General features: G+C 41.6%; 1 protein-coding gene across 1 annotated transcript; it reads right to left on the bottom strand.

Annotated features, from left to right (window-relative positions):
* Positions 1–2,193: 2,193 nt before the first annotated feature.
* LOC146798577 (transmembrane protein 272-like) lies at positions 2,194–20,291 on the bottom strand. The gene is made up of 6 exons (XM_085625879.1): positions 20,241–20,291; positions 12,966–13,095; positions 12,487–12,536; positions 9,392–9,453; positions 7,005–7,184; positions 2,194–4,320 (listed from the first exon to the last, which is right to left on the bottom strand). The coding sequence occupies exons 2-6, from the start codon at positions 12,996–12,998 to the stop codon at positions 4,100–4,102; spliced, it is 546 nt and encodes a 181-aa protein (XP_085482005.1). The 5' UTR covers positions 12,999–13,095; positions 20,241–20,291; the 3' UTR covers positions 2,194–4,099.
* Positions 20,292–20,561: the final 270 nt, after the last annotated feature.

Genomic DNA, 20,561 nt, shown 5'->3' with positions numbered 1-20,561 from the left:
GGCATTGTGTGGGCACCAAACCCCGTCAGCAGTCTGGGCAAGAGTCTCGGGGGTCCGCGCTGTTCCACAGGCCAGCGCTGCGTGCGCGATGCGGCAGCCAGTCACCCGGTGCGGCGCCTCACTCACGCACTCACCGGCAGTCTGGAGAAGAGGAGCGCCGCACGATATGGACCCCAGCCCGCAGCGTCCGCAATCATGTGAGATTTCCGCTTCTTACAGCCTGCCGCGGCTCCGCGGTCTCGCGCTGCCGTTCTGCAAAGCAGGGGGCTGCCTCCGCACCACAATACGCCACCACAGGAGGATGGCTTCGACTGCTGCTCCTCTCATCTCAGGCTGGCGCCATTTTAGGCGCGTCTAGTGCAGCGTCGTCTTTGTGCCGTTTTCACAGTCCGGGGCACCGCAGGGAGAGCGTCTCAGGTCCGATCCGCTCGCCACTTCCCTCACACATGGGCTGACACCATCTGGCGCCTCAGCTGCCCCACGGATGATGATGGATTTTGGGCCTGACCGCTAGAGCAGCTTACTCAGCAAGTGGCCATTTTCCGCGGCTGCAGGCCACGACCCGATTGATATTTTTTTGATTCACACAGGTATTTCCCCATACTTTAGGGACCTGTTCTAAACACAGGTGCTTAATGCTCTCCCAAGGGATTTTGAAACTCACTGACTTGCGTTGCGGTAAACACTTGTTTATTCTAGAGATGTCCATAAGAACGCATGGGGAACCAGTTAATGTATGATGTTTGACGATTATATTCTAAATTTTGGCATGTATTGGCAAGCTTTTTGATTGATATTGGCACGTATTGGCAACCCTTTTGGATTGGTTATAACTGTGCTCTTGGATTTCACTGACATATTTTGGACACAAGGCCTCTTAGCAGAATTTACGCTTTAGGAGGTAAGCCCAACCTCTGGCATTAATCCTTGAAATATTGCAATCTTTGATTTAAGAGATTGCTTATGATACATTGCGACTTCTGTCGTGATATCTGAAGTTATTTGATACTTTAAGGTAAAACACGCCTCCTGTGTCTTTTTTGAATACCATGGGAGTGTGTATTACTCACATGTGATTAGTTATTTAAAACTATCACAAGCTATGGTAAATATTCAATATCACAACACCGTAGGGGCGTTGCAACTACTCATTACGAGATCTGTCTATTTTCTAAAATTTAAAAGGATATGTCACCATATGTTTTTCAAATCTGGGCATGCTTTCATTGAGCTGTATAGCGGTCAATGCACTGAAGACTTGAATTTGAATTTTGTGAATATGTTAGTGCTTGCTACCAGATAGTGCACATGAGGAGCACATTATTTTTTTGTTTTCTTGCACAGGCAAAACAGAAGGCATGCTTTATGTTCTTTAAATATGTAACTTCTGCACGTATTACAAAATTGGCATTTGTATTACTTTTAGCCCTGAGGAAGTCGTAGGGGTGACACCCCTAAGCAACGAAACGTTGTTGGCTAAAAGGAGTGGGTGGAATAAAAACACCAAAGAAGATACTGAGTCTATATCATTGTTTTTGACATTACTCATGTGTACTGTACTATGATTTGATCTGAATTGCGTGTGCTTGGAACGGTGTAAATTGTCATTTTCAATCTCAGATTGATGGTTGGGGAAGCAGGGTGCATCTCGCCTTTCTGAACGCACCGCTAAGATACTATTTGTTTAGGACTGATTAATATTTGCTGTTGCACTTTCTATATGAGCGCCTGTAACCCCTTGCGCCCAACTCAGTAGATGACGCAACTCTGCATGATCATCAACTATTCTTCCAACTCCAAATGGAAATGTAATAAAGAATACTTCTACCTTATTTACATATGATTAACTATGATTCTTAAGAAGCTGATCACATTTTGGGAAATTCCATCACTTGAAGGCTAGTGGGGTTATGTAAGAAATGGTGATATTATAAAGCGGAGAGTGCATTTATATGCTCTGTTTACCTAAACAATATGTATTAATGGTTTGTAAAAATGATCGACTTCCAAAAATGCAATGGCATATCTGGTACATTAGCAAGTGTTCTGCTCAGGAGGTAAAACGTCCAAGAACACAAAAGAACATTCAAGAACAAAAATGCGACAGTGTCTGTAAAACACAATCTTTTAATTATATTTGTTCATCCCATTCATATCTAGGCGCAAATTATTTAAAGGATGCCAGGATTCCAAACAAATTACTTTATTGAAGCACAATAACAACGACAACAAATAATAATCATATCTTCATATATGATTTTGAATGTGTTAACAGTCAAATGTTCCTTATTAGTAAGAAGCAGTGGCGTAGTGGAAAAAAAACTATTCGTTATGCTTTTTATCTACCTCTAAAGATCTGTCAGTCATTAACTTGTTTCAAAGGCATTAGACACCTGTGATTCCATGACGCCCAAATGTTTTCATTTTGACTTTTCACATTATGATAATACACTGAAAGGAGAAGCACCAAATAATCACTCATATAAAATAAATGCACTTGTTTTAAATAGAGAAATGTATAACTTATAGCATTCAGCAATTTGCCTTAGAGGTACTTCATTACTTAAAAAAAAAAAAAAAGTTTCATATAGCACGAACTTGACCCGAAGGTATCAGCACCAGTTACATCACACAAGGACACATTCATTTCAATATTAAATCTATACTTATACCTTTCTCATTTGAAATACACATGCAGGCCCAGATGTACACATTTTTCACCCAGCTGAGCATGGCACCCACATTATTTTCGAATCAACCAAGAATGGCCTTAAACCTGTGTTGCTCCATCTGATAAATCTCAAAGGCACTGGCATCATGGTACATCTGTGAGTGTTCACTGTCTAGCATAGGGTTTATGCTGGAGACATACCATTCCAGAACTAATTTCTATTTGTAAACAAACTCAGAAGGCTCCAGTGCATGGGATATGTGTTGTGCGCTGCATCCCATATGGAATGGAATGATTTAAAAAAAAAAAAAAGACTAAAAGATTTTACCTTGCTTGAGCCTTCTATTGCTAGGCAAAGCCTGGTCTTGCTATGCTTCATAGAGCCGGCTTTGCGTCAGAACCTGTGCATGCTTGCGTTGATCCACCCTAGTAATGCCACTTTCAAGAAACAGTTTGTGTGATCTGTAACATTCACCTTCCCATTGGAACATAGATTTTGCTCTGAATAGTGAATAGCATGCGCCACTTTGTGGATGCTTGCACAGGCATGAAGCCTTAGTAAACCTCGGCCGCCTTCTCTTTCCAACAAACGCTTCCATCTTACACAATTTCAACAGTGTGGCTCCATTTTCTCAATTCCCAGAAATGATGGCTGTCTAGGGTCATCAAAATGATCTGAAAGAAACCTGTGTTGTGAGCCGTAGGTGGTAATCTTTTATTAACCCTCCTTCAATAGGAAGAGTGCAGTCCGAATTGCTGAAATACATACCCTCTAAAAGGATCAATATCCAACCAAGTAAATCTAATAGTTCTGTGTCACTAGGATGTTCAAAATACAGTTAATTGCTTAAGTGGAAAAACAGTTCATGCAGCTGCAGCCCATGCAGGTAAGTGTGGTGGGGTGGTTGGGCCAAGTTGGGGGGGATTCGACAAACGACCAAGAGGGAAAATTAAATAATTATTTTCTCATCGTCTTCATCTTTCAAAATACCTCTACTCCCCCACTCGGCCCCAACGCCCCACTGCTCTTACCTGCACGGGCCGCGGCTGAGTTCATGCTATGTTTTCCGTTGGCGAAATACATGGGCCGCTTGTCAGTGACCCTCTCTCATAGCTAAGTTTTACCTTTGACCCCTACATGTGTCCAGCCTTTGTGCAAAATCAGGATACACTACACCTTTGGTTAACATGTGGTCCTTATTGTTAAACGACGTGCCTAATAATAATAGGGTTGGGCCATCATCCTGGTGTCTAGATGATGTGTCAGTCAGGAGGAAAGTTGGTCCCTAATTGACAGTGCAGAAAAAACCATCTATTAGCAATTATGAATTTACAAAATAACCAATTTCTTGAGTCAACGTTGTGCAAATAGTCGAAGGAACTGCAAGTTTTCTAACAAAATGTAAGGATTTTGGGGCCTTAGGTTCATCATTTAGTAACACAGGAAACGCAAGAGGAGCACTGAGAACAAAGACAGCAAGAGGAACAAGAAGAACAAGCGAGGAAAGAGGAGAAAAGTTTGACAATGATCGCGGGGAGAGACAGCGCCAGGACGATCCACTGGATGATCAAGATGGAGAACGTAAATAGGTAGACAGTTCTGTTGCAGTTCGTGTAGTTGGGGTACAGCGGGAAAGTCCAGACGCTCCCTGTTGGGTGAAAAAACTGAGATTTAGCATATCACGCACACTGATCTCGGATCCTTGCTGACCCATCTGTTGTGTAAATCAACCTTTAAAATAATCCTACATTTTTCCCACAAAACCCATGAGTGCAACAGCCACCATGTGTCACTTAAAACTCTAGTTATGTGGATAACTCCCTTTTCTTGGCTTAAAATGTAATCCCCTGAAGGTACATTGATATCAATGATAAAATTATGAATCTTACAGTTAAGCAGTTATATAATATAAGCTTGAAGACACTGTATATTCAATTTACATGAAACAATTTGACCAAAGCCCTCTAATGCAGTGGGGGGGGGGGATTAGAAGACCATAACATTAAATATCACAGTATATACGTGTACATTTTCACTTTAAATATTTACCATGGAAAAAACAGAAAGAATCAGGATGCATTTAGACAGATTAACCTTTTTGGAGGAGAAATTATTCGCAATCAGGAAGTCCCAGGAAGCAGTTATGGGATGGCTACAGTAAAACTGGTTGCACCTTAGCGGTACTGAGTGAGATGTGGCGCAGATTAAAGAAAATCTCTCCGAAGTCCCTTCTCCAGGTGTTTTCACTCACTGGGGCCATCTCTGACCCCACTGATAAAATTTCGAAACTTTAAGGTTATTTGTTATGTTAAAATGGCTTTTTATCAGAGGTGAGTATGGTAAGGCTCCGTTTGAAATACTTTTTGAGTAGGATACATATTTTTTCCCTTTATCGTAGAGCTCCGCCTACAACTGATGGTAAACTCCAGTTTACCTCTTAGAATATAATTTTCATCTCCGTGCTGGAAAAGCTGCTTGGAAGGTTCAGCCAGTATGGTATAGACCTGGTCCAATTGTTTTAAGAAAACAAACCCACTCTAGTTCAGTAGATCACGTTGGCCTTCTTGCTTAACACACTACAATCTGCATCTCATAATAAATAATGTACTTTTCTACTGTTAAATCAGTCAATTCTGTCTCGCCAAAATTTCATGAACGGTGTGGACTATATTGCCCCTGGTAATTAGTGGGTGATGTAAACTCCATACAACTCGGAATTCCGACCCCTGCGCAAAATCTGGCTCGCCCACAGCAAGGAACTGCAGAGAAACTTCGGGCCCGATTCACAGAACTAACTTAATACAAAATCCTAAACTTACTACCATTTTGGTATTCACAGAAGGCCTTACTCATTTTGGTATTCACAGAAGGCACTTAATCATTTCGTTATTCAAAGAAGTTAGGAGTCCTAACTTTAGGACTCCTAAATGCCTTCTGTGAATACCGAAAGTCTTAAAGTTAGGATTTTTCTCAGTTTAGGAGTAGTAAAGTTAGGACTCCTAATTTTAGGACTCCTAAATGCTTTCTGTGAATACCGAAAGTCTTAAAGTTAGGATTTTTCTCAGTTTAGGAGTCCTAAAGTTAGGAGTCCTAACTTTACTACTCCTAAACTGAGAAAAATCCTAACTTTAAGACTTTCGGTATTCACAGAAGGCATTTAGGAGTCCTAAAGTTAGGGACTCCTAACTTCTGTGAATACCGAAATGAGTAAGTGCCTTCTGTGAATACCAAAATGAGTAAGTGCCTTCTGTGAATACCAAAATGGTAGTAAGTTCAGGATTTTGTCTTAAGTTAGTTCTGTGAATCGGGCCCTACATGTCTTGTGCTTATATTTGAGTTGTGATTGATGCTGGGTTCATCCATTCTAGTCAAAGGGGTAAATGAATATGTGCCTGTCTCCCTTTATAGACCAATGAATAATAACTGAATGAGGGTTTCAAGATTCGAGAAACAGACAGGTGTCAAAATCCACTGCCCTTGTCTCCACGAAAGAACTGAAACTCTTCGCCTTCTCCATTTACTTCTCTCCCTGCCCAAAGTCCTCTCCTGGCCAATCCACAACACCTCCTATCAGTTTATGAAGATGTCAATGATTTTTCTCACATGGATTTTACCTATCCACACCCAATTTGTAGGTAAACCAGACCTTTTTTTAAAGCTGCATCTGTCAGTACAAAATATCTGCCCATGTAAAGCGCTGTGATAACCTCTGGGGCTACATCAACCCAATACAAATATCGCCAATAAAATATAAAAAATAAGAGAGCTGGAGGCAGGAAAATATAGGTATTTAGAATCAATTTATGGAACAAGCTGACACGGGAAATTTGACTTCGGACAAATATATCATATTTTAAACAATGCTTCAAAAAATTACATCCAGCCCAATTTTAGCAACCACTTTAAGTGCTCTTAAATAAAAAGTACACAATAAATCTGAGTTTTTTACTCAGAAATAGAATGTATCACTTTTCTTACCTTGCCCAAAAATTAAAATCCTGGTGGGTTTTTTTGTGGTAATGTTAATACATTGTACAACTAGCCATTAAGAAACAGGAGCCTATCAGGTCACTTTATCTGTAAGTATACTGATAATGATAATCAATATACCCACCACTTCATGCTCATTCACTAACTTGTAACTGGCTTGTTGTGCTGTGTGCTTTCATTTTAAAGCCCTTTCTTCATCCACCATTTTATGGATGGCAATTTGTGTTTATAAATTATCTTGCAAATGGACTGCTAATTTCATTAGTTAATTTGTGATTGATAGCTTCCAATCGTTTGATAATAACTTTCCCTAGGACTGTACAACATAAGTAGAGGTATTACCTGTGATAAGCCAAGCAAACCAAAAGAGGCTCAACAGCGCAAGGATGCCATAGACGAGCTTATTTGGCCTCAGTCCAGCCACAATAGAGAGGAGGGACATGACGATGACAGTGACGCCATTGACGATGAGGTAGATAGGGATGAAGCGTTGTGCTGGGCATTCATGCAGATAAACAGAACCTGTAAGTATGAAAACAACAGATCAGAGAAATAACTACATTAGGCGTTGCATTACAGAGCAATGAAAAATTGCCAAAGAAATCTTCAGTAGGGTGGCTGATATTTAGTTTGATCATCTACCAGTAATCTCCAGACTCGCCTGATAGGAGGAACTAGTCTTATTAAAAGTTATAGAATGCAGACAGTATGGCTTCAGATCTCCAGGACACTAAGCACATGCTGGGATTTGCAGTTGTGTGGTTTGTTGTTGAAAGACTATGGACCTCATTACAAGTTAGGTCAGTGAAGGCACTTGGTAATGATATTACCCTAGGATGAGGTATTTACTACCCCAGTTATGGTAAATGCCTCCTCTACTTGTTTTCATCTTGCAACTGAGACATAGCATGTACAATTATTATGGTAGCACACCAAATTCTGGTTTGTGTGTGTTTCGGTTCAGGAAGGACCTGGCTTCGCAGTTCGGGCTGGACTGTTCCTATTGGAGCAGGGTCGAGGTTGATTTGCATAAAGCTGGGTCCAATCTGAGTCGTCATTGTGTGCCAAATAACGATGGATTGGGATGCGGCCTGAGTGATTACCAGTGGCTGAGAATAATTAAAGCATTCCATTCATCACTGTTTTGTATGCACACACAATTCCACATAATTTGGCATTTCTAAAGGCATTTTCCTTAATTTATTCCAATAGGTAAAACTGTGAGGGTATGTTTATCACACAACTCAGAATCCCTTACTTTACACAGGGATCAGAATTTAGCCATGAACTTGAAATGGGGTCCTAAAGCAGTTTAGCTCAAAAACAAATGATTTAACATACCTCCTGACTTGACTCTGGTTTTCTTTTTAAACCACCTGTGCCTTGTCACCTTATTTTTCTCGTTCTTTTCTCCTCCCTTTCTCCAATCCTCATCCCCACCTTTGCTTTGTTCTTTTCCTCTCATTCTAGCCCTCTTCCAATCAATCATTTCTATTGGACCCTCTCTTTCTCTTTCTTTCTCTACCTGTCTCTCACTCTCTCCTTCTCCCATTTACATTCTCACTCTCTCTTCCTACCGCTCAGTTTCATGGTCTAGCTAACTCTTTCAATCTATTATTTTAATTGTATTTTACTTGCTTTCCTTCTAACTCATCGGATCATTTTGGGATCACGTGACGATCCATGACTTATACTACTGACTCAATTGTAAGTTGTGAGGCATTATATAACACCCGCAGTCACACCTCAGAGCTCTCACAAAAATGTGACATGAAAGAGCTCATGCTTATCAGCAGTGTCATAGCAAGAATGTTAAGGAAATCCTATCCTATGAAAATTATAGAGTATATGTTTAGGTTGGTTGAATCTAAACACAGAAACCAATGTGATTCCTTTCCGATGAGTTACCTGCAATAATTTCATGAGGTGAGTCACATCCTGAATATTGGCAGAGGTTCCCTCAACCTCTTGCCCTTGGATTACAGTCGGAGAGTTGAGAACTATTTTTAAGAGACACTCAATTAATTCACTATGACAGCTCTCTTTAGACTGTGGGGAAACATTTGAGTCCCTTCTGGCTACTCAGACATTTGTCTCAGTGAATTTTGGTGCTTGCAGTTCTGTTCTTCCAAAAGAAAAAGAAAGTGTAGAAGGGCGAGTAGCATTAGGGTTTTGGCCAAAAGAGGTATTTTAAAAAAGAACCATCCAGAGATGTTGTTTGGGCCTGTTTCCAACTGAGACTACTTTACATGTTTTTATTGAGTTTGAAAACATTGCAAATGGCCAACATTCCAGAGATAGCTCCTTTATAGTGTGAAATTAAGGATGCCTTAGTTGAGTGGAGAAGTTGAGGTGGGAATGTTGCCGGAGACAACCCCTTGGTGGGGTGTAGTATGGACTTAATGATCTACCACAAACCAAAGTGTCACAGCAGTTCTGCTCGAGTACTAACAAAATCTTTCTTAAAAGAGATGCACAAAGATCAACCACGTCCTCGTTAATGAGGTAGATCCCAAATCGCATGACGTACACCAAATAAGGCATTACTAGTCAACAGGTTATAAGTATGTATCCATTCAGCATAAAAAAACTTTCCAGGGGTGGTATCTCCTAATCCCATGAGGTGAACTGGAGAAAGGGATGAAAAGAGGATAGAAAAAGGGATGCATATGTCAGGGTAGAGGGGAGACGAAGGAGTACAAAGATGCAATGAGATCCTTTGATCTTACCAATGACAATCTCAGCGATGCTCAGTGCTATCCAAACAAGTGACATTAGACCAAGAAACATTCTGAAAAAGAAGAAAACATATCAATCTCTGAAATGCCTACTGCTACTCATCTGTGATACTAAAGGTAGAAGCTATTTAGAAAAGTTAAGTAAACAAAAACCAACATTCAAATTAAACGTTCCGTCCCTAACCACCTCACCTTCTCGCCAACAACAGGTTAGCATCAAAACCAGAGCTGATTTAAAGGGCGATCGGACCCCTCTTATTTCTATAATTCTCATCTCTTCCTGTCTTATAATTCTCAGCCCCGTACTTCTTGTAGTTCTCTGCGAAACATGTTTCAAATCACAGAGCAAGTGATTTTTATTTTTAGTTCATTTCAAACATATTTTTTGCATATTTATTGTTCTTTCCTATTTTAAGCAGTGAATTATAATTTCCAATTGCAAAATAAGTTCATGCCATACTGTTACTCTACTTTGTAAGTTAAGAACTCATGTAAAATCTTTTTTGCCAGCACATGTTTCACTCTAGGTTTCATTACCTGTGTGCGCTTTAAAGGCAAGTATTGGCATCCGACTCAATATGTGCCTTTCGTTCTACGAATATATCGAAACCTCAGATCCCTCTTCTAAGTTGTTACTGAATCGCAAGATTGTTCTGCGATTTGGTATTTGGAAGGGGAGTGTTTAGGGCATCCCTTCCAAACAGTGATTCGCAGTGGTATGTATTAATATTTTGGGACCAAATTTTGTTCACAAAACGTAAATATTGTACCACCAATTCAAAGTTGGTGGTAACCCATTCAAATTAGGAATGAATACCCTGGGACCACTTTCCCTTTGAGAATGTAACACAAATATTTTTTAAGAGCGGGCAGTGGTCCCAAAGACCACTGCCTACTCTTAAAAATGTACTTTTAAGCATTTCATTTTTTTCTTTTTAAACATTCAGTTTTTCATGAAAGTTAAACGGCTGCATTTTAAAGAAAAGTGTTGCTTTGATCAAAAGCAATCACAGACAAGGTGGTCTGCGGACCCTAGTAGGCCACCATCCCTGTGATAGCTATGATTCCTAATGGGTCGCAAACTGCGACCTATCTCATGAATATTTATGAGGTAGGTCAATTTACGACCCATTAGGAATCGCTAATTGAAACTCAACAAGTTTCGTACCTTAGGAATAGTGATCTAATAATTGCGATTTGCAGGAAATCGCAATTAGGAAATTAATATTCCCAATGTTTGTACATCTGGCCCATAGTGGACTCCTCCATCACCCCAAGAAGGCCATTCTCCATACAGCCACCTGCCTCAGTGTGACCACATCATCCCTATCTTCAGGGCTCCTCTGTAGCTCCCAACCCCATTATGCATTACGTTCAAAACGTTTTATATCATTTAGTAAGTGATCTATTCAAGCAAATCTAGCTAACCAGCTGAAAACGACCTTCTTTCCAGGCCACAGCTTCAACAAATAACTGCTGTAAATCATTGATTGAATACTAATACCCAAAGCTGTGGTATCCATTCTCATAGAAGAAGTAGTGTCTGAGGGACAGCTTCCACTTTGCAAATGTGGGCTATTGGGAATGGGGATCCGCCAGAGTTCCAAGGTACTGCTGCATGAACCCAGCAATGCATTTGCCAAATGCGTATTCTATTTTTTGATTGCAGTTCTTGTTCCTTTAAAGCACAGGAAGTGGAATGATAAAATAAAATGTTGTTTAAGAATGCAAAGGCAGGGATGAGGTCCGCTGCCCTTTGCAGTCCTCCATCCCTACCATTCTGCACCATTCGCAGACAGAAACCTGCATCATTGATGTTAATAGGACAGGATTCTGCAAATCCTACTGAATGTTTGCGTTCAAGAGTAATATCTCTATCACAGTCGAAAAGGAAGGTATGGTAACATGGTGTTCGGTGTGTACAAACATCAACTGCATTGCGATTCAGCCTATAGTACATCTGGAGCCGTGTAACAAATATGGTGGCTTTCCCTCTTTGTGCAATGGTGCATCTTTAAATAGTTGCGCCGTGTGCAAACAGGGAAAGAGCGCAATATTACCATGAATGCTCTGCCCCTAGGGCAGCCACGAACCAGTGCTGCCCTGGGGACAGCGCATTCCAGATCAATACGGCACAGTTGTTTCAAAGCTGCTCTCTGTTTCACTGTGCAGGTGGCACCTGCTTGCACATTCAAGAGGGGTGAGAAATCCCCTTGCAGGTGGATGCAGTGCAGGGGCATAAGACAGGCCCCCACATCCCCCGCAGTGCAGAGGGGCCCCCAGCTGCACGGATCCCCCTCAGCACTCTACTCACGCTGGAGAGCTCCAGATTAAATCCGGAGTGGGGGCCCCTCTGTGTACCTTGCAGGGGGACCCCTTCAGCTTTCGTTACGCCACTGATGCAGTGAGTGACTGCACCCGCCCACAAGGGGATGTCTGTGAGGTCCATGGGACCCCCTTTCTCCCCACTAGAAGGCTGCCTTTAGCAGGCGCCTCCTGAAGTCATGTCTGCATCCAAAATAGGGCGAAGGCGCAGAGGCAAAATGCATGGGCTCACGCCTCTGTGCAAATGAGGAAACACCCTCTGATGATAGCGCTGATGTTCCACGTGCGCCAGAGCTATCTGTAATACAGACTGGGCCGTAGAAGCATCTGAGGGCTCTTCTGTAATACCAAAGTGTCTCGCGGGTGCACAAAGCTGGTGCACATGCCCTTTGCACCCCTAAGGCACTCTTGTAATACGACTCCAGGTCTCCAAACCACAGGGACCTGGAGACTGCAATGACCTGTCATTTGTGAAGATGTTTGTGCCGGATGGTATGTCAAGGCATGAATGGAGATGAGGGTGAAGTCTCCATCGGTGATCCATTCATGGAAAAGCTCAGCAGTGACTAGGCATAAAGGTGTAACTAATTCATGTGAATTTGTGAGAAAAGCAGTGACTGGAAACTTATTTTTCTGAATAAAATGATTTTCATTTCCAGAGGAACGCAACCATCAAACACCAAGAACTCTCCAACACCAAGAAAGTCCCAGAATAAAATGATAAACTTAGTTAACTCAAATGCAGTAAAATAACCAAATACTCACTGAAACACTGAGTGGCACAGCAACAGCAACTCTTGACTGATGTGTCCTGTGCAGACATAAGACAGTGATTGCATTAGAACTGAGTTCAAGCTGGGCATTGAGCAGCTTTGGGTCTGCTTTGTACCAGCAGGGAGCTGTGGTAGGCGTGCCTGGATGCTGCCTTTAACCATGAAATGCGCTACGAAGCCTCAATAATGGTGCACTATACAAATGCTAATTAAAAAAGACAGTAAAGAATGAGTTGAATTTTCCATTGAGATATGTGTGTGTGCTCATGCTGTACCACAGGTCCTCTTTGTGTTTCATAGTAGCATTTGTGAGCATTGCATATGTGCTTGCACATCCAAGAAAGAATGTTCTAGAAGTGAAAGCGAACCAAACTTCCAATCTTCTCTTTCAAATATAGTAGAAGCCCTTATTGATTCCATATTGATATTTTTTTATGTTTCTATGTTTTTTACATCTGTCTATTTACCTGGCAGTCCTGGTGCACTCTGTCTTGGGCCATGACTCTGTTGCTTGTTGGTTTTCTTCGTATTCAATCCCACAGCACACCAAGGATGTCCTTATGAGCCGATGATTGGCCGTTCTTCTTGTTGGCCGACCTGCAGAACAGTTCGGATTAATTAGTTTGATAATCCCAAATGCAGAACTTTGTTTGACATATTTTGTTCATCTCAATTCCACTCTTTCTTTCTATTTTTCTCCCTTGCCACCTCACTCCTGACTGCCTTGAACTAGTTTTCTTTGTTGTCAGTGCTTCTTTCCCTGTTTTATGCTGCAATCTGACTCTTTCTTTCACTCATTAGCTTGCTTTACTTTTCTTGCTCACTTTTCCTTTCACTTGTATGTCAGAATATCGACCAAAGAAATATCATGCTGCAAGAATGTTGTAACAAAAAACATCTACTGCCAAAATATTGTGGAGGTAGGTTCCAGGGAGGAGGTAGAAAATGAAAATACCTCCACTTTAACCATAACTCTGATCACAACCAGCATGCCAAGTGAGTAAACCTGCCCTTAGGAGAATTTTGTTTACCTTATCCTCCTTCCGTCAATTCATCAATTCATGCTTTCCCCATTTATATATTAATCCAATCATCCATCCATCCATCCATCCATCCTGCCTTCCTTCCTTTCACCATCGTTCTTTACAATCTTTCCCATCTGCCCATTCTTCAACATTCCCATTTCCCCTTTTATATGTTGATCTTTTCACTCTTCCATCTATCCTTGTGTCCTTCCATCTACCCAATCTTTCATGCTTCCATCCATTCAGTCTTTCACCCTTCCATCCTACTTTTCACCTTTTCTTCATTATATCTTTCAACATTTACTTCCTTTCTTGCAACCTTCCTTTGAACACCAGCTCTTTCCTCTCTCATTCCATCTACCCATGTTTATGTCTCTCATCCTTATTTTGTTCTTTCTTACTATTCTTTCTCATGCTCACCTTTTTATTCCACCCTCTCTGTGTCTTTCCCTTATTTTAATCTTTTCATAATTTCTCTGTTTATTTTGCTATGAATGTCAACCCACCTACCAAACCACTATGTCCATTTTTTACCTAATAATATTTAGTAGCATTTTGTTTGCAGACTTGCAGACAGGAAATCACCATGACAATCGAATTAACGTTTTCGGGGAACCCTGCCTCTGCCACGAAGAGGAGGGGCAGGCCACCCCCCTTGGTCTTGTGGCCGAATTGCAAATCCCCATTCTAAATAATGTCAACTCTTACGAACATATATCTACTGACTTTTTTGGTGCCTGTTTGGTTGTCCTTTCAGACCGAGACCTTGTATGCCAAAGACCAGATCCAATACTCATCATCGAATAGTCTCCTCCACCGAGCCAAGCGGTATGAGGCATTTAAAATAATATTAACCCCTCGTGGTTTTCCCACGTAAGCTTGTAGCCTGGCCAACTGTTTGTGGTTGTTGGAGGGATGGCTGTTATATGTAGTATGACTATTTAGTTGAAATACCTAGAGAGTGATATTTAACCTGTCGACCTTTGGGGAAAAGGAAAAGCACCGAAAAACTCACTGGTGAATCAACCAGGGAATAAGCAGTAGCCTGTCCATCCCACAGCAGTACCCTACAAGGTATAGACCATCTTGTAGAGGAGGAATATCATTTCCTTCAACCTGATGCTTCTGGTGGACACAAATTGCCCGGTAGTTCTAAAAAGTTGGAAAGTGCAAATGGTCTCCTTTCATGGCAATTAGCTCAATAAGAAATTCCCAGGCGAGTCCACTATCAGCAGTTCTCTGTTGTGTATTTCTTCTAATTCATCAAAATCTCATATTCCACTAGAACCTGTGGTTACATGCTCTAATCATTTTTCTGTTTTGGCCTCTAATGATATGCCTTGTTTGATTGTTTGTTTTGTCATTTTTGAAACTATTTTGTTTTTTTATTTTTTGAAACCATTCAGTGGGAATTGGGTAGTGTTATGTTCTATGTATCGATTGTATCGATTGCACCATGGATGAATGTATACAAGTGAAGTCATGATAGTGTTGAAAAACAGAAGATTAACATGGGTTTTTATGTTATTTTTAGATTCAAACAGGCACCCCTGACGAAGGGCATAAAAATAGCCCGAAATGCATTGGGAATGAGATTTTAAGCTGTAAATATTAATTAGAGTCCATACGTGATGTGGTAAGAGGCCTGGATGGGCACAACTGCCTCATGTGAAGCAAATGGGCCTTCGGTCAGCGTCATCGTGATTAAGAAAGTTAAATTGGATTAAATTGGAATAATGTGGAATAAACATGATGAAAATGAACAAGTTGTCAGTTGACTCTTTAAAGTAAAGCTGTGCGATTGGGCTTGCAGCACTGTGTAGCTGCAAACTGTTTCTAATGATATGCCGCCAAATGACTCCGGAGCGCTTCCTGATTCCCCCACAATGGTAAGATGTAGCGGATGACACCTGTGCCCAAATCAAAGAACTATGGGAAGTCATTAATTCTTTAAGGGCTGAGATTAAGGCCCTAGGTGATGAGTTACAATCCTCGCCGAAATACCATCACTGTGAAAACCCATCGACAAGCCAGGTTGACGGTTGCAAGGATTCACATAACCAGGTTCCATTACTTTACCCTGATTTTACTCCTACACCTATACTGCCTCACCCTAGTGTCCAATTGTCTATTGTCTAATACTAACCATAACACTTTTTACCACAGTTGTATGTTATATATAACTGGTATGCCAAGTTGCCCTTGTGTGTCGAAGAAGATGACGCTTCCATGATAAATAAAGTGATGCACTGGATTAGAGACGTGAGGAAATGCTACACTGTAATACATTCTGACACAATTAGTGCGAGTCGTATTTCACACTCTGACTCCTTTGACTGCATTAGTTTACATTTCTCACATTATGCTTTTGTGAATGGTCTATTGTCATTACAGGCATGAACCTCTACCCCCAATAACCCCCAGATACCGTTGAAAACAAGGGTCCCCCTGCTGCAGAGCCAGGAGCACCCTCAAACCATATCTTCTCTTTCTTGTGTGGATTGACTGGATTGTCCTGTGAATCCTTCATCAAATGGTAGTCATGACCGAGAGCAGCCCCAAGTGTAGGTTCCTCCAACTAGTTCTTGCATCTTGCACAGTGAACAATTTTTCTACTCTCTAGACGTGCAAGTCTAATGATTTTTGTATCATATCTTGGAACATTGCGGCACTGGGGAGTAAGTTTGCCCAGGGGGACTCAGGGCCCTTTATATACACAGCCAATATTATTATGTTTAAAGAGTCCTGGGAGGTTGTCCCAACCCATAGACAAGCATATTAGACATTGTATGTGCCTGCTCGCAAACCCAAACCCGGTAGACTCTCAGGCGGTTTATCCACATGGGTTAAGATCTCTCCGGGATACCACGTTAAGCAACTGCCAATCGATTCACCGGATCTACTTGGCCTCGAGGTTGCCCTTCAGGAAAATGTAACGCTAGTGCTTTTTTAATGTTTATAGCAGGAGCATTCCCAAATAAGCATAGTCTTCTATTGTGGACGAACTGAGTGATATTACTAACTCAAAATCCAAGTGAGAGGTAATAGTAATTGTAGCCGGGAGTTTTAACACGTTTTGAACATACCACCCTCTAAAGGGAATTAACCGGTGACGAAGATCAGTACTGGGGCATTCCCCAGAGTGCGGGTCCTTGTCTAAAGTTCACCTCAAAGATAGCCCTGCAGTTGCTGGACCTCTGTATATGTTGTCATCTGAGGGCCTTCAATGGCAGAGTGAAATCCTATGTAGAGAGGCACCCAACTTTAAAAGAAATTTCAGCCAGAGTTGTATTGATTATATTACTGTGGATCTCCGATTCTGGGAACTCAATATAGATATGGAGATCCTACATTTTCCTCTGTTTCTTACACTGCATGACAATACGGACAGGGCAAATAGGGCCCCTTGATTACCTTGAAGGAAGGTAAGATGGGAGACTGTATTGAATAATGAGAGTACATTTGCCCACATATACTAGGGCCTGGCCCCCCCTTCTTGCTCCTATTAGCTCATCCTGATGTGCCTTCCGATAGGGTAATGGACATCCATGGTAAATGGTTCGAGGAGTTAAGAATCAGGCTTTTTTACTAAACCCTACTCAAATAAGAACTCTACTGTGACTGCATCACACTCGCGGTTTAACAGAATTTGGAGACTAGCAAAGAGCCACCATCTCTGTGCCATCAAGGGAGGGCTGCCAAACAACATCCAGTCTGATAGAGCCAGCTACAAAGCAGTCAAAATTTTTTTTTGCTAAATCAAACTGGGATATGGCCATTTGGATCGAAATGTTGACCGCTGTGTATTCAGGGAATCAGGCAGCCTTCTGGCATGTCATCTCACAAGGCTCCAAGACAGTGAGGGTGAAACCTGAATCTAGCATTGTTCCCCAGGACTGGGTAACCCACTTTAAAACCCTATACTCCACTTCCCCCTCCCACCCAAATCTGGAGACGCATGATAACTATGGCCCCTTACCAGCCACAATCCTCGGTTTCATTGTCTACAACTCTGACACCTCCAGATATGAAGAATTTTTCACACTGTTGGAAATCTGTAATGCCATTAAATCGCAGACATCTGGGAAAGCCCCTTGGCAGCATTGAATTCCGGTGGGCCTGTTAATCTCTGAATCCACTATTTGTTCACCATGCCTCACCCTTGTCGCTAACGCTATCATGGTGGGAGCAGACATTCCTACATCTTGGAAAGGTGCAGAAATAAACTCTATCCACAAAAAAGGCCCAAAGACAGACCCGGCAAAGTATCTCCCAATTAGTCTCATTGACTCACGTAAAAACAAATAAGCTAATACTACACCGATTGTTACTCTAGATCCATGAAACCAAGATTCTGACATCATTTCAAGCCGGATTCCACACCGAAACTAGTATGGTCGACCAGATTTTCAGGTTCCAACTAATAAGTTGGAAGGAGGTCGACTTATATGGGGACAGTCTTTATATCGCTTTTGTTGACCTTAAGGCGGCATTCGACATGGTCCCTAGAGAATTCTTAGAGACCTGGGACTCCCTGGCCCCCTTCTTAATATCATTATTTAGCTCCACTGAAGTTAATTCTGCCCAAATCCGTAGAGAGGCCAATGGGGAATCACTGATGATTTTGGGATAGATAAGCGGGTAAGGCAAGGCTGTGGACTTGCTCCCATGCTGCTTTTGCTGTTCGGTAATGATTGTATTGACTATCTACTGGCCTGTGACAATAATTGCCCGGTACTAGGAGGAACCAAGAAACCAGCTTTGTTGTTCACAGATGATACATTGTTGGCATTTAAGATCCCAAAGGCCTGGAGACTCTCCTGAATAACTTCAATTTAGTTTACTCAGACCATGGCCTAGCAACCAATGAAAGCAAAACTAAGTTTATGGCCATCCACCCCTACAGAGGCTTTAGAGGGAATATACCCCTTGAGGGGGTGGAACTAAAGTGAGTGTCAGACTTTGACTATCTTGGCATACGCTTATCCAGCTGCAACACCTGGGTAAACTACTTTGTAAAAAACGCTCTTTCAAATTTGCAAGTAAGACAAACTTGCACCCAGTCTCCACCCATCTTGAAGTCTGGAGGGCCCAAGCCGTGGCTGCTGCTACATTTGGTGCAGAGCTCTGGGGCCAAAGAAATCTAAATGGCATGGAAAAAGCTGAGAATAATTTGCTGAGAGACACCCTCAAATTACCCCTAAGTACTCCATTAGCCTTTAAGCCAGACTTAAGGTTATGGTCTATAGTGTCCGTAACCAGCCTAAAGCCAATCCTTTATTGGTGTTGTGTATGATCCACTCCTGAATTGGAACACTACAGGGTAGGTTTAATGATGTCTTGAACAGATCATAGGGCTGGACGAAAAATCCGGTGATTGGCTTATGTGAAGCAGCTTCTCAGCTCCAGGGGTTTGCATGAGTATTGACTAGATCCAAGCTGGGAGATCAAGGAGGTTAAATTATGTAACCAGATAGGCCTGGGGCACCTGACTGAAAGCTTCCTTGAGTTCAAGCTAGTACCACTGTTTGAGAATTACATGGATGAGACAGATCCTCTATTAATGATAGCACTTTATTTAAGGTTCAGGCTAGGTTCACTCCCTCTTGCTACACTCACATTCAAATGGAAACCTGACCAAGGTGGATCCAAAATGTGTCCTTTATGTGGCTAGGGTGAAGAAACGTCCGATCATCTCCTGTTTTTTTGCCCTAACTACAAACAGCTGAAAAACTGGCTAGCTCCCCTACGTCGCTATCTAGGAGCCCGCCAGTATAAGACAGCTTCGAGGATCTGTAGAGCAGATACGTCCTCTGTTAAAGTTTCTCTGTAGGCAAGTATCTCGAGAGTATATGACCCATTCGAAGCAAAATCCTCTCTGGCCCCATTTCAAACAACCTGGCGGACCCTTGGTAGGCAGTACCTAGGCCTCTGACTGGTCAGTCACAAATGTACTTTAATGTATGGTACGGTTTAATTGTTTTTACTTAACTGGTGCTGTTTTTGAGTTCATAATTCATCCATCTTAAATAAATTGTTTTTTGACTCTAGATATCAAAGTATAACATTGTACTGTTTGGTTTTACTGTTTTTATCAATCTAGTGCTATTACTGAGTATGTAACACATCCTGAATTGTTTTTTATCTTTTTATGGTATGATGTATTTGTACTTCCACTGAAGAATTGTTACTTTAATGGTCTATGACCGAAATAAAGTACCAAAATGAAATGAAATGACTGACTCGGTTAGAATACAAACCACCTCAAACCGTGGGAAAGAATTGTCTGTATCCTGCTGCTTCAGGGTTGAGACACTAGGGTACACTGAGAACCTGCCGACTTTCTTAGATTCCCCTTCATGTCTTTACGGACACTGAGTATATAGTTCACTGGTCACTTTTCTAGACACACTCCTAGCTCTGAACTAATCCTACCCGAGAGATTGATATGAACTACTTTCACCGGGTTTAAAAAACCTTGGAATAAAAATTCATATGAATATCCCTCAAACACTTAAATAGCACGTGCATCTATAAATATTACAGATTATAAGAGAAAGGGCGTTTTACTCACACTCTCAGGAAAATTCAATAGTACACATTCCAAATGTAGTTTGTTGAAAATTAAAAACAGTCGCGATCTTACAGCAGCTTCAAATCCCAACATGGCAGCCACCCTACCCTCTGCAAATAAAGAGCGCGCATTCAAGCACTTACCGTCCTGTGAGTCTGAGGATTGTTGGCAGAGAAGGTGCCGGGCTGTCCAAGTGCTGGTAAATGTGTGTGCCTCGAAAGAGGTTTTATAGCACCGCTGCCACATTGACTAGTATGTAATTAACGGCACACACCCGACACGAAAGCTCATGAATATTCATCACCTGCAAGGAAACAATGAAACATGTGGGCTACTGAATTAGGAATGTTGAAGAGGAAAGTCACGTTTATACTATCAGCCCGACCAGGACAAATTCCGCAAATTGATTAGGTACAAAAAAATCCTAGAAACAATGGATTCTTAAATACATCACCCACCGACAC

Source organism: Triturus cristatus, chromosome 9 (assembly GCF_964204655.1).
Source record: "Triturus cristatus chromosome 9, aTriCri1.1, whole genome shotgun sequence".
Lineage (NCBI taxonomy): Eukaryota > Metazoa > Chordata > Amphibia > Caudata > Salamandridae > Triturus > Triturus cristatus.
This window is presented reverse-complemented; position numbering and strand designations above follow the sequence as displayed.